Source organism: Thyridium curvatum (assembly GCF_004353045.1).
Source record: "Thyridium curvatum strain D216 chromosome Unknown NODE_150_length_35768_cov_86.069751, whole genome shotgun sequence".
Classification (NCBI taxonomy): Eukaryota; Fungi; Ascomycota; class Sordariomycetes; order Thyridiales; family Thyridiaceae; genus Thyridium; species Thyridium curvatum.
In genome coordinates this window covers 1-14,510 of record NW_022156905.1, presented here as the reverse complement: position 1 = coordinate 14,510, position 14,510 = coordinate 1, and the positions used below count along the sequence as shown (strand labels likewise).

Here is a 14,510-nt window from a genome sequence, read left to right as displayed (position 1 = left end):
CCTGACGCATGTCCCAACTGACAACATGGTTGCTGGCGATCGCAACATCGTGGGGATCAACATTGGGGACACCAAGCTTTGGAATGGGTAGGCACCAGGGTCAGTCTGGCGGTCAAGATCACAGATGCAAAAGTACAGTACGTGCAGTAACTATGGAGCATGATGTCAGACACTCAGGGTCAGAGCGAGACGAGTTCAAGGCCCCCCTGATCTGATGAATAAGAGGTCGGGATTACGCCGAGATTGGGAGATGATCCCTCACGCTGGAATGACAAGATTGAACCGTCTTTGAGTCCCTGCACCCTACTTGTAGATGAGGTGACAAGGATGAAGTATCCGTGCGAGCACCAAATAGCGTGGCCTGTTCGTTGCACTCTATTTGCTGAAGAACAACCACAAGACGCAACCGCGAGAACCACGAGGCATTCAGATGCGATTGCGATGATCATCCTGGGGGCGTCTTGGTAACGCTACACAAAGCATTGTTCGGCGAAACATTGCGTCTTTGTTTTTCGCCGTACTGCCTCCGCCCCCATAGCTTCAATATTGAGTTGACTGTTGCGAGGCGGCATCAAGGCCACGAACCCAAGGAACCCCACAGGCACACAGGTGAGCCAAATTTGGGGCTACTTCGTATGGGGTAATGAATGGCTCTTTTCTGGAGTTGGTGCGCTAAGGGCGCATTCCCCTTACCATCACTAACTGCTGCTAGCCGCTCGACAAATGAGACAGGGCTGATCGTCAAAACACCAAAGAAGAAAGGAGGGGAGGTTTCTGAGCTTGCTGAGCAAAGCGGGAATTGCCGTTCAAGCCGCCCAATGGAGTTGCAGTGTGCTGCAGGGCACCACGAGGAGGGAGGCCGACACGTTGAGGCCGCGCTTGGCCAGGTGCGGGCAATGATCGTCGAGAGGGATGACATACCCTGGCCCAAGCCCCTGCTGATCATTCTCCAGGGTTTGACAGAGGCAGTGAGAGTGAGGGCCGCTGACCACCACCACCTCGGGGCCAATTTCTGGCTTTTGCTCCTTTTCCCGGCATAACGTTTGAGGTTGTGTGTGCCAATCCCGACTTCACGCTTTGCCATTCTCTGCATTATCATGATACTAGGGCAGGAATTGCACTAGTCTCTAGTCCAAACGGTGCTGGAATGGCGCATCGTCTTGGGTGAATCATCAGAGACACTCTAGGACAGCGAAAGCAATCTGCGGCCACTTGGTGACTGGTGAAGACGTCACAGCCAAGACCCGGAGCCGTTCGCCCAGAGGGCTACCTAATAAGTGGCGTGCAACTGCCGCCGCCATTTCCGCGTGGGTTCGTGGGCGCCACTTTGTGGGGGAGGGAGAACAATGGCGTTGAACGGCAGCATTCTTGCACAAGAAAGCACCACTGAGTACCAGCAGCTTTGTCCAGGTTGGGCCGTCAACAGGACCAGGACCCTGGCCGGCCACACATTCCAAGCTCGCCAGGGTGCAGGCCTGAAACAGACAGCGGTAGCTAGGCCCATCCGGGCTGCTGGGAAAGCCTGTTTGGCCCATGTACACATCCAAGACACCGAGCCATGGTGCAGGGCCCGTTCAATTGCGATCGGCCCTCGCCATACCTGCGGGCCTGAATCAGGCATGGGGGAAAGGGACGGGCATTCGTGCACCGCTCACGCGAACCCACGACACGAGACGAGCGATCGTCGCCCGTCATTGCTCGTTCAGTCGCTGCCAGACAGGAGCTTGCATGGTTTGGGCGTGGCAGCGTGGTTGATCCATATCACACGGGATGCCAGTCGACCCTGGAGCTCGAGCCTGGAGATCACTTCTGGGGCTGTTCACAACGCTAATTGAGGAAGGAAAAGAGGTTCTCGATGGGGTCGTTGGAGACTCTCTAACATTGCGATGATGACATTGTAATCAAGCGCACTGTTGTCTGGGTCCAAGCACCCAAGCATCTCCCTCCCCCCCGTCCGGGCGGCCGTCAACCCACGCACCCTTTTCCGATACAGATCCGGACGCATCCTGCAGGTATATATCCCTGGACAACCTCCTCGAGAGGTCCAGGAAAGATCTCTCTCTCCTCCTCATCCTTCACAGCTCTCTGCCAAGAAGTTACCGCTCTCGCCAGTCGTTCTTTTCAACCAGTCCAACTCAGTCACTCCCTTGTATTTTCACAGTGCTCCATTTCCGGCCGTCACTAATTTAATTTGATACCCAAATTCTCTCCTAAATCACACACAAACCAAATCAGTCAAGATGCGTTTCTCTACCGTCCTCGCTGCTGCTGTCAGCTTCACCTCGGCCCTCGCCGCCCCCGTTGCCTCGGCCAAGCGCGACCTGAGCGTCTCCGCCGTCCTCGACCTCGTCTCCGGCCTCAAGTCCACCGTCGAGTCTGACCTGAAGGCAGTCAGTAAGTAGCACCCTAACCAGGAAAGATTCCCATCCGCATCCCCCCGCAGGCGGCTAACCCTGTGCTTTCAGCCGCCGCCGTCAACGTCGAGGCCGGTGTCTCGGTCGACGTCAACGCCGTCCAGACCACCCTGGCCCACGTCGTCTCCGAGGTCCAGGGCGTCGTCGGCAAGGTCACCCCCGTCGTCACGGGCGTCGCCCTGCCCCTCGCCGAGGGCGAGATCAAGCAGGTCCTGACCCTCGTCGGCGAGGTCCAGGACATCGTCGGCGAGATCAAGAGCACCGTCGAGGGTGTCGCCGGCTCCGTCGCCGGTGACGTCCTGGCCACCCTGCAGCCCGTCCTCGCCAACGTCCTCCAGGTCGTCGGCACCCTGACCGCCCCCATCCTCGGCCTCGCCTTCTCCGTCGTCGGCACCGTCACCGGCACCGCCACCCCCGTCGTCGGCCAGCTCCTGAGCACCGCCAACGGCCTCCGCGGCCTCGTCGGCGGCATCCTGGCCCCCGTCGGCGGTATCCTCGGCGGTATCCTGGGCGCCACCCCCCTCGGCGGTGCTCTGTAAATGACAAGTCTCGCCAAGTCATCACAGAAGTCCGATGAGAGAAAGAATTAACGACTCCTTCGATTCCGTGACCCCTTTGGGGAAGTTTTGTTGGACACAAGCGAAGCGATTCTTTTTGTATGAAAGGAGGAGCACCCAGGGGTTTACCGACACACGCAGGCAATGAAAGGAGATAGATTCTCTCGAAGGCGGTTTCGTCTTTTCGATTCTGGAGTATAGAAAAAGGTGTTTTATTAAATCATGACGCCATGACCCAATGGACGTGCTTTTTCCACCTTGCCATGAATGTCTAATTATTAATTACATCTTCAACACTTGATTCCCATGGTTCGTTTTGTGGACTGTGTTACCCATCGCAAAAAACTGGTCCTAGGACCTTCGTATCCCACAGAATTATCCACCTTTCTGGTAGAAGATGTTCTCCTGAACGGGATCTCCTAACCTTGGCGTTTCGAGGAGTCATGGGGAAGCTCAGATGTACAATGCCCGAGAGTATATATACCTGATTTCTTGTAAAAATATATGTTCCCTGATTCCAAGGTGTCATAAGATACCGGAGCGCCGAACTGTGTTGCCGAGTAAGGGGCCCCTTTCTGTCAGGTAGGGAAGGATTACATGCCTGGTCTCATAACAACGTGACCCAGTTTGGGACTATGGCTTAACTACAAGTGGCTCCAATTCTCGCTAGACCATAAACCCTTCACCAAGGAATCAAATTCGGTACCAACGGATATTCTACACCGTCGATCACCTCTGTAGCGTAGGCATTGTAGGCCATCCCATCGCCATCTTCTCTCTTCCAGATAGCCCCGCAGTCACCAGGCACGTATTGAGCAACGTCCATCTGCAAGATCAGCTTGATCTCGGGACAATAGTTCCACATGTGAGCACGGAGCTGCGGTGTGCCCCAGATCGCGCCGTGGAGGGTCGTACCGCTGGCGCCCGTGTGGAATCCCATCGGTTCGTAGAAGCCCTCGCGCCAGTCGTCGATGCCCTCAATCCACCCCTCGGAGTTCTCCCCGTCGCTCCCCTTGAACCAATGAGCAATGGTTTCTTTCTGACCCGAGTGCATCTCGCCCGAGAACGTGGACGAGAGTCGGCCGTTGGCCATCCTCGCACCCGGACGCTCGTTCAGGGCATTCGAGAGGAAGACATCCTCGGGAGGGCCTCCGTGAGGACGGCTGTTGTTTCGCAGCACCTCGATGATGGAGCTGACCCTACGCAGCGATAAACCTCCATTACCGCCAAAGGAAGCTTTTAAATTCCACGGCGCTCCGACCCAATCGTATCCGAGATAGTCGTTTAGGTTGCTTTTGCTGTTTGCGCACAGCATGCTGTCCGTCTGAAACACGAGCAGCCACTCGGCAGGCTGCAGAAGGGTCTCGTAGACCCATGACTGGGTGAAGAAGCGGTTGATCTCCTCTTGGGACCCGGTCGTTTGGTTGGCCGGTATGAAGGTGAGATCGAGCTTGCCGGCAGAGACCTGCTCTCGAATCGCGGCGCTGCGGTTGATATGCGCCACACTTTCGTCTGAGCCCATGAATCGGAAGCGCCATTCCGGTGGCACAACGCTGGTAAAATGCAGCATCAAGGGGGCTAGATTCGGTAGCGGTCTTTGCTCGATCAGCAGTGCGACTTTGTGTTTGTTTAGCCTCGTGTTTGCATCGATTCGATCCGACGTGCTGTGTGGATTCCAGTCGTCTATTCGATAGAAGGCAATCATAGACACTATTAACCTATATCACCGCAGTTAGTTTGTAAATGATTTGCCTATTCAAGAGCGGTCTATCAACCAGGTGTGCCATGGTGAACATACATCAAAGTGCCTGCGCTTCCAACGAAGCATAACCATCGGCTAATGCGCGGCAGAGGCAAGTACGCCATCACCCCGGCTGTATGACAGCAATAAAAGGTGACTTTTTTAGGGTAGGCTCGAGTGATAGAGTAAACTGAGTCCGAAGACGAGCAAGTCTTGTAGGATCGCGGTTTGTCGATTCGGTATCCGACGGATGGGGGCCAGACTTATCCAGTCGCCAACTGGCAGAAGAGAATTTTCAGAAGGACATTGCTCATTGTTGAAAGGATCACGGAGCCTGAGCCCATTATGCTTAAGTAGCATCCAAAGAATGTCAGTTTAAATCAAGGGTGTTGTCTACGGCAGCCCTGTCGGCGGCAAGTCAATCCCTTCTCCTATTTTCTCTTGGCGTAGACTTGGAACACAATTGCAAGAACACCCTCACCTATCCTGCTCTCGGGAGGTGCGCCGTAACATCGCAGATATGAATGTACTTCCAGGCAGCAACTTTTGCTTGAAGTTTTCACTGAGGGCCACGCGTCTCGATAATTGTGCACAGAAACTGCCAATTAGACCAAACCGCATGTTTCAGCTCCCAAAATACGAGTTTGAAATCCTGCAGTCCACATCCTGGATACTGTGGAGCCCACGCAGACGTTGATCTTGGCTAAAAATGTCATTGAAGAACACGGAGAGGCCAGAAGTAGAAGTCAATATGGTCTGAAGTCTATGCTCGATATTGACGGGGGGTTTTTTATTGCGGAAGTCGGAACCTCTAAGCTGATCGATTCTGCCTTCAGATCGCTTGATGAACTTCTTCTCACAGACTTGTCGGAGCCACTGATAGCTCGTCTTGTTCAAGGACCATGATATCCTCCTAGATAGATCGCATATGATGTTCCATACAGTCCTCAAAGATTTGCATGAGATAGTAGCTGGGCACAGGTCCGTGCCTAAGTTTCTGTTCTTGGAGAGGTTTAAGTACTTGGACTTGGATGACTGTCTCGCTCACCTTCTGCGTAGCAGACGAGGCTCTTTGTATATAAGTCGTCTCTAAAAGAATTATTTCTTATAATAGAAGAAATGCTTACTCCATATGATAATATCAAGCCTTGGATTGTAACGAGAGCATTTCACCATCGCTGGCGTCTGATCACGTGAGCAAATCTGAGTCACACGGCAAAAATATGAAAAATATTGGTCTTGGGGTGGCTTGAACCAAAGGTGAGACGCGCCTAAGGAATGAATTAAAAAAAAGGACCCCGCTACTCGACCACACAACCGCTGCGCCAAACCCCTCCGCCCACAAAAATTTCTCGCAGTCCTCGTCGCCGCCAGTATCCTCACCTGCCACTCTCTACACCACACCCACACTCACACTTCATCACCCAATGGGATAATACACTTCGCAGCCCTCTCGACTATCATCGAACCTGTCTTCTCGGCTTGCTGTCGTTGATCATACGACCGGATTGACCCTCACAGACGTCGTCTCTCGGGTCGCAACCCCTTCGCCACCAGCAGAGAGGCGTGTCGAGGGTCGCCCAGGCACGTCCGCGCTTTTTGCCTGTCGGCTCCACAGTCTTCAGCGATCAACCAGACGCACCCTTATACCAGCACGACATCCAGGACGCTGTTACCATGTCGTCCATGACCAAGCTTCCGAAGAAGCCCTTCCAGATCAAGCCCAAGGCTTCTCGGATCAACCCCATCAAGGCCATCCAGGACCGAGAATGGAACCGCAAGCGCCAGGCAGAGGCCCAAGCCCGCGCTGCCGCGGCCGCCACGCCGCCGCCCACTGCCGGCGGTAACTCGGGCTGTCCTAATCCCAACTGTAAAAATCCAAATGTCATCGACGGTGTTTGTCGTACTTGCGGTCGTGTCACAGATGACAGCAACATTGTTTCCGAGGTCACCTTCGGCGAGAACTCCCAGGGAGGAGCTGTCGTCCAGGGTAGCTTTTTGGGAGCCGACCAGGGTACTGTGCGTGGCATGGCTGGTATTGGATCTCGCCGCGTCGCTGGCCACGGCTCTGGAGAGTCGCGAGAGCGAACTCTCCGCGAGGCCCGGCAGATGATGTCGGGCTTTGCTCACCAACTCAACATTCCCGAACATGTCGTCAGCAACGGCCACCAGATCTACAAGCTCGCCAGCGGCAAAAACTTTGTGCAGGGACGCAGGATTCCCAATGTCGTCGCCGTCTCCCTCTACGCTGCTTGTAGAAAGGAGAGCCCCTGCAAGATCATGCTGATTGACCTGGCGGATATCGTCAAGGAGGAGGTCTTCTACCTGGGTCGCACCTACAAGAAGCTGCTCTCGGTCATCGAGGCCAAGATGGACCAGCACCCCATCTACGTGGAGGACCTGATCTTCCGCTTCGCGTCCAAGCTCGAGTTTGACACACTTACCAACAAAGTAGCCGAGACTGCTGTCCGGCTGGTGCAGCGAATGGACCGTGACTGGATGGTTATGGGCCGCCGTCCTGCAGGCATTTGCGGTGCCTGCCTGATCATGGCGGCACGTATGTACAACTTTAGGCGTACTCCAAGAGAGGTCGTCTACATTGCCAAGATCACCATGGCCACGCTGCAGCAGCGCCTCGACGAGTTCAGAGAGCTCCCGTCGGCGCGGATGACGGTCGAGGACTTCCTGAGCCAGGACTTTCTCTCTGAGGAATATGATCCACCTTCTATCTACAAGAAGAGCGAGGAATACCAGGCCCGGCTCAAGGAGAAGCGTCGAGCTATGAAGCGGAAGCGCCAAGCCGAGGAGGCAGCTGAGGCTTCCAGCCAGTCTGCTCCCACTCCGGCTCCCCCACTACGAACAGACGCGGATGGATTCGCCATCCCCCCACCACCGCAAGCAACCGCCCAAGCCCAACAAGCTAACATCATTGAGCGGGCGGGCACTACCACTGACGAGGACCTGGAGGCACTCGCTGCAGAGTATGGCGATAAGAACGCCACAACAGGAGTGGACGGTAACGACGATGACGATGCGCCTGATACACCGAGCGCCAGTCCTGACTCACCAGCATCATCCACCAGCGAACGCCCCGCCAAGCGGCGCAAAGGCCCCCAAGGCTCGTCCTGCCGCACCCAGCCGGCCAGCAAAACCCCAAGTGTCAAGCCCGTCTACATGGACGAGGCCTGGGAGGAGGACGAGGACATCCTCGAGATGGAGATCACCGAGGCCATCAACGACCAGAACACGGAGGAGCACGCCAAGGCGTTCGCCAGCGCCAAGGAGCAGGTGCAGCGCATCATGCAGAACATCCACCCGCCCGACGCCGCGGACGCCTCGGCGGCCTCGGCGCTCGACAACGCGGTGGTGGGCGAGGACGAGTTCGCCGACGACCCGGAGGTGCAGAACTGCCTGCTCTCCAAGGAGGAGCAGGAGATCAAGTCGCGCATCTGGCTCAACGAGAACAAGGACTGGCTGCGCCACCAGCAGGAGAAGATCTTCCGGCAGAAGCTGGCGGCCAACGGCCCGCCCAAGCAGCGGCGCAACCGCGTGCGCAAGCCGCGCATCGGCGAGGGCCAGGCGTCGCCCGCCTCGACGGCGGGCGAGGCGGCCATGGACGCCATGGAGCGCCGCGGGTTCTCGAAGCGCATCAACTACGACGCCATCGCGTCGATGCTGCACAGCTCGCGCCGGGCCGGGCCGGGCTCCGTCGCGGCGAGCGAGTACACCAGCCGCCAGTCCAGCCGGGCCGGCAGCGTTGCGGGCAGTGCCGCCGGCGACGAGCCTGCTGATGACGAGAGCGAGGCGGGATACGACGAGGAGGAGGAGGCTCCTGGTGAGGATAGGGATCCGTTTGCGGACTCTGACGGCGGAGGTGGCTCGGATGAGGAGTGATCGTGACGAAAGGCGTCGACAGGGGCGTGCCATCAGCGCATTGTACAGCATGAGCATTCTTAGGGTGTTATTCGGAGTCTTCTGCTTGTGCACTTCCGGGACGGAACTTGATGCACGGGTACTGGAGCATAGGACGGCGTTGTCCCCTTGGGCAGACCGGATCGTTCGTCCCTGTCATACGGAAGGGGAAAATAAAAGACTACGAAGAGATCGGGATGTATTATGGAACTGTACTTATATCCATATCAGCAAAGGCCTTGCCGGTCGATGCCTCGGAGAGATTGTCTATCCCTCTCCACAATTGATGGGAGTTTCTACGATACTGGTGGCTGTGAACTACGATGTTGGTGATAGAACCTATCGTTGCATTTCATGCATGCCACAATAATTGCCAACATGTACTTGTATTCCTTTCTTTGAAGACCATGCCAATGAGCCAAGGCCACTAACGATGCAGGGCGCGGTGCTGGAGATTGAGCCTATTTCGACAATCCCTTTCGCGAGCCAGGCCAGGGGGAGGTGAGGCGCGACAGCGTATCGGGGCCGCCACGTGGAGCCCTCGAGTCGTTGGTACAGTGAAAGGGTTCATTCAGCCTCAGCCCATTGGCGAGAGGTCAGTCAGTGCATGCACACAGCTGTACCTTGTACCCAACCCAACACGAGGAGCTCTTAGTGGTCAGAGCAGCTTGACGTAGTCACCGTGGCGCTGCAAGCTCTCCAGCGTTCTCTTTTGCATTGATCGACAGTTTCCGACCGAGAGGGGTGGCAGTGGGGACGGGAGATGGCTTGACGGCGTGCTTGGCTGAGTCGCCAGTGGCCGAATATCGCTACATCTTCCGCTGGAGACGCCACCTGGGTGAGTTGACGCGTGTTGCGAACTGCGCCAAACCCGCTGTAACTTGTAACCAACCCCGCTAAAAGTGCCGTCGATGAACAGCCCTGAGGACGCCAGCCAGTGGCTGTACCTGGATTGGATTGAGTTGGGAATCCCGTACGATTCTGTCTCACCTCGGAAGGTATGGAGTTTTCTCTGCAGAACGAACGAGGTGCATTTACTTACTAAGGAGACGCTGCTATTCATAGAACTGCTGTCCCGCGGCTCTTCGTTTGTTCACTTTCTCCCGAGCGAGAAGGACTGTCAATCAGCGGCTTGATCTTGGTTAGGTACCTAGTTATGGATGTAGTCGTCGATGTTGTAGTGTTTTCATCATCATCCATGCACGGAATACGCCCCGGTCAAAGGCGCAGGACAGGGGATGGAAAGCAGGTTTTCAACATTGACCTTGGCAAGCGTCAGGCCAGGCACTCCTTATTCGTGCGATGGCGCCTGGCGATGGAGCACACTGTCCGTGTGTGTGTGGAGGGGGGCTCAATGGACAGCCCGTTGCAATACGGGCCTTTCTCTCCACCCCCCCGGTCCACTGTACACCTCCGCGTCCAGCTAGGACGCTGGATGCTTTGCATTGCCTCCACCTCTCCCCGATTCATCCTTTTTTTCGCGAGGGGGGATGGATCTGTCAGTGCCTTTTCTTGTCTGCTGGTGCCTCGTGTGATGTGTGATTGATTGTTTGACTTTCCTCTTCCAAGTCCCCAGCATTGTTCTGCATCTTCAGAGCCTCTCTAGAGATTCGTCTCGAGGCAGTCCATTCGCTCTTCTGCCCGTTCTCATCATCCATCACTCGCTAAGTTCTGTCTTGATTTGATCCCAGGCCAGGCTGTTGCCCTTGTTCGGCCAAGGTCCGCGAGTCGCACCAATATATCGGACGCTCCATATCGCCAAGCACGCCGCCCAGCACGGTTGCGACCAAACCAAGGGACGATCGAAACGGGGACACGCAACGCTTCCCGGCGCGCGCCCTTTTCAACTCTGTCTTTGTGCTCGTTGTGTATAGCCTTTGACTTTACTTTCTTTGCCATTGACGTACTCCGTACATATCTGCTTCAAAGAAACCCAACCAAACCTCGTCGCGGACCTAGGAAGCTCTCCCGCCTCGAGGAATGCGGCCGACTGCGAATTCGACTTGCTAGGGTCCCGCGGCAGCAATGCATGACCTCAGCGGCGGTATCTCCAGCGCGGATCAACCCCCGGACGAGAAGCTGGCCGCCGCGCAGCAGCACAGCGGCAAGACGAGCAACAAGTCCGGCCATGCGCCCGCCGTCTCTCGCCGCGTCGAGGCCGCGCGCAAAGTCCACGATGCCGCCCGCGACCTCTACAAGCGCGTCGTCCTCGAGCTGATCCTGCGCCAGAAGCCGCTCAAGCCCTCCAAGGACGGCCGCCGCATCCCTCTGCAGCCGGGGCGGGCCCCCCTGCACGACGAGCGCCGCGGCGGCCCCTACATCTCCAACACCATCCGTACCTCCCGCTACACCGTCTGGGACTTTGTCCCCAAGCAGCTGTTCTTCCAGTTCACCCGCCTCGCCAACTTTTACTTCCTGTGCATCGGCATCCCGCAGATGATCCCCGGCCTGAGCACGACGGGAAACTATACTACGATCGTGCCGCTGCTCCTGTTCGTGACCCTTACGATCGCGAAGGAGGGCTACGATGACTACCGGAGAGCCAGGCTGGACAAGGTGGAGAACGCGAGGCTGGCGACTATCCTGAGGTCGCCCCAGGAGCTGGCTGCCAGACCGGCGATACAACCACGGAAGTGGCGACTGCCGTTTTTGCCCAAGAAAGAGGTGGAAGAGGTGCCACTGCACCAGGAGGAGTCTACTTGCGGCCTGCAGTGGGCGCATGTCCCATGGCGGGACATCAGGGTGGGAGATGTCATCCGGCTGACGCGCGACGAGGATGTGCCGTCCGACATCATCCTGCTGCACGCCGACGGCGAGAACGACATGGCCTACATCGAGACCATGGCCCTCGACGGCGAGACAAACCTCAAGAGCAAGCAGGTCTCGTCAGCGCTGAAGGACTGCACCACCATTGACAGCCTCCATGCGTGCCGGGCCGAGTTCGTCCTCGAGGACCCGAACCCGGACCTGTACCGCTTCGACGGCAAGGTCACCTGCGACGGCAAGACCCTGCCCCTCACCTTGACCGAGGTCATCTACCGCGGCAGCACCCTGCGCAACACGCCTTGCGCCGTCGGGATCGTCATCAACACGGGCGAGGAGTGCAAGATCCGTCTCAACGCCAACCGCCACCCGCGCGCCAAGAAGCCGCACCTCGAGCGCGTCATGAACCGCATCGTCATCACCCTCGCCCTCTACGTCATCCTGCTGACCCTCGGCTGCTCGCTGGGCTACCTCTTCTGGCAAAAGTCCACCGAGGACAAGCTGTGGTTCCTCATGGGCGACAGCGTCGCCGCCCAGGAGATCATCATCGGCTACGCCATCCAGTTCAACAACATCATCCCGCTCGCGCTCTACATCAGTCTCGAGATCGTGCGCCTCGGGCAGATGTACCTGCTGAGCAGCGACATCGGCATGTACGACGAGGTCTCCGACACGCCGGCTAAGTGCAACACCAACACGATCCTCGAGGACCTGGGCCAGATCGGGTACGTCTTCTCCGACAAGACGGGGACGCTGACGGAGAACGTGATGAAGTTCCGCAAGCTGAGCATTGCCGGCACGTCGTGGCTGCACGAGAAGGATATGCAGATCGAAGACAGCGTGGTCCCTGCCGTAGGTGAGAACGCGCCCGGTGTCCGGTCGGCTCTTTCGCCCACCTCGCCAACCACACCGGGAGAACGGCGGAGCATCGCCATCCCCGAGGACTTAGAGCTGCCCACAGACATGCCCATGTCGCCCACCTCCGTCCAGACCGGCCGGCGATCCTCGTCACACTGGCGCTCCGCTGCCCGGCCGGATCATGTGCAGCCTGATCTGACGACGGATGACCTGCTCGAGTTCATCCGGCTGCGGCCGCACTCGCCGTTCGCCAAGAAGGCCCTCGAGTACATCCTCGCCATGGCCCTGTGCCACACCTGCCTCCCCGAGATCAAGGACGGCAAGATCGACTTCCAGGCCTCCTCGCCCGACGAGCTCGCCCTCGTCAAGGCCGCCCAGGAGCTTGGCTTTCTTGTCGTCCAGCGCTCGGCCCACTCGACGACGCTGCGCGTGACCGTCGGCCCCGCCGCCGATGAGGTCTACGAGATCCTCGACGTGATCGAGTTCAGCAGCAAGCGCAAGCGCATGTCCATCATCGTGCGCCGGCCCGACGGCCGCCTGTGGCTCATCTGCAAGGGCGCCGACTCGATGATCCTGCCGCGCCTCAAGATGGCGCACCTGGCCATCCAGAAGGCGACCGAGGTGCGCAAGAGCGCCGACATGGAGCGCGAGATGCTGCGGCGCAGCGAGCACCGCGAGTCGCGGAGCAGCTTTGGCGGCAGGGCGAGCCTGACGCTGCGCCGGAGCCTGGCGCTGGATAGCATCCCGCCCGGCAAGAGGCCCGCCCTGACGACGCGGAGCCAGTCCTTCGAGACGAGCAAGCTGCGCGCGTCGGGAGACCTGAGGAGGCCTGCGCTGATCACGCGAGGCCTGTCCTTTGACGTCTCGCCTTCGAGGCAGCCCAACACCCCGACCGGCGCGCAGGCGCTGCCCGACAAGTTTTCGTTCCTCAACGACGCGTCGCTGCTGGACGAGGGCGCCATCTACACGCAGTGCTTCAAGCACCTCGACGACTTTGCCAGCGAGGGCCTGCGCACGCTGCTCTTTGCGCAGCGCTTCCTGCCCGAGACCGAGTACCAGGCCTGGCGCAAGCTGTACCACGACGCGACCATCAGCCTGACGGACCGCGACGAGCGCATTGAGGCCGTGGGCGAGATGATCGAGCAGAACCTGGACCTGGTGGGCGCGTCGGCCATCGAGGACAAGCTGCAGAAGGGCGTGCCGCAGGCGATCGACAAGCTGCGCCGCGCCAACATCAAGATCTGGATGCTGACGGGCGACAAGCGCGAGACGGCCATCAACATCGCGCACTCGGCGCGCATCTGCAAGCCGCACTCGGACATCTTCATCCTGGACGCGACCAAGGGCGACCTCGAGGCGCAGCTGCTGGGCGTCGTCGAGGAGCTGCAGCTGCAGCTCGAGACGGGCTCGCTGTCGCCGGGCGGGCCCGGCAGCCACCACACGGTCGTCTGCGTCGACGGGCACACCCTCGGCGCCATCGAGGCGTCGCCCTCGGACGCCCTGCGCACCCTCTTCTACGAGCTCATCCCGACCATCGACTCGGTCATCTGCTGCCGCGCCTCGCCGGCGCAAAAGGCCCTGCTCGTGCGCACCATCCGCCAGACACCGCGGCTCGCGGCCCGCGGCGGCAACCCGGGGCTCACGCTGGCCATCGGCGACGGCGCCAACGACCTGGCCATGATCGCCGAGGCGCACGTCGGCATCGGCATCTCGGGCAAGGAGGGCTTGCAGGCGGCGCGCGTGGCCGACTTTAGCGTCTCGCAGTTCCGCTTCCTGTCGCGGCTGCTGCTCGTGCACGGGCGCTGGAACTACGCGCGCACGGCCAAGTTCGTGCTGGCGACCTTTTGGAAGGAGATGTTCTTCTACACGGGCACCGTGGCCTACCAGCGCTACAACGGCTACACGGGCACGTCGCTGTACGAGAGCTGGAGCCTGACGGTGCTCAACACGCTCTTCACGAGCCTGTGCAACATCGTCCCGGGCATGTTCGAGAAGGAGCTCGGCGCCGAGACGCTGCTGGCCGTGCCGGAGCTGTACGCCTACGGGCAGCGGGGGCGGGCGCTCGACACGTGGCGGTACGCCGGGTGGATGCTGGGCGCCGTGGCCGAGGGCGTCGTCGTCTGGTTCGCGTGCTGGGCCGGGCTCGGCGTGTTTGGGCAGACGGGCCGCGGCGACGGCGGGCTGTTTGCGCTGGGCGACCTGGTGTTTAGCATCAACATCATGTGGACCAACTACAAGCTGCTGTGAGTATATATGCCCCCCCCC

The 14,510-nt window shown here is 58.7% G+C and overlaps 4 protein-coding genes across 4 annotated transcripts; 3 read left to right on the top strand and 1 right to left on the bottom strand.

Moving 5' to 3' along the window:
• Positions 1-2,240: 2,240 nt before the first annotated feature.
• E0L32_012277 (uncharacterized protein) lies at positions 2,241-2,953 on the top strand (the record flags this gene model as incomplete). The annotated part of the gene is made up of 2 exons (XM_031135100.1): positions 2,241-2,394; positions 2,466-2,953. The coding sequence occupies 2 exons, from the start codon at positions 2,241-2,243 to the stop codon at positions 2,951-2,953; spliced, it is 642 nt and encodes a 213-aa protein (XP_030998775.1).
• A 700-nt stretch (positions 2,954-3,653) lies between these two features.
• Positions 3,654-4,541, bottom strand: E0L32_012276 (uncharacterized protein; the record flags this gene model as incomplete). Its single annotated transcript, XM_031135099.1, has 1 exon — positions 3,654-4,541. The coding sequence occupies one exon, from the start codon at positions 4,539-4,541 to the stop codon at positions 3,654-3,656; it is 888 nt and encodes a 295-aa protein (XP_030998774.1).
• Positions 4,542-6,389: 1,848 nt separating this feature from the next.
• E0L32_012275 (uncharacterized protein) lies at positions 6,390-8,606 on the top strand (the record flags this gene model as incomplete). Its single annotated transcript, XM_031135098.1, has 1 exon — positions 6,390-8,606. The coding sequence occupies one exon, from the start codon at positions 6,390-6,392 to the stop codon at positions 8,604-8,606; it is 2,217 nt and encodes a 738-aa protein (XP_030998773.1).
• Positions 8,607-10,649: 2,043 nt separating this feature from the next.
• E0L32_012274 (uncharacterized protein) lies at positions 10,650-14,510 on the top strand (the record flags this gene model as incomplete). The annotated part of the gene is made up of 1 exon (XM_031135097.1): positions 10,650-14,488. A coding segment is annotated over one exon (3,839 nt), but the record flags the coding sequence as incomplete, so codon positions are not given.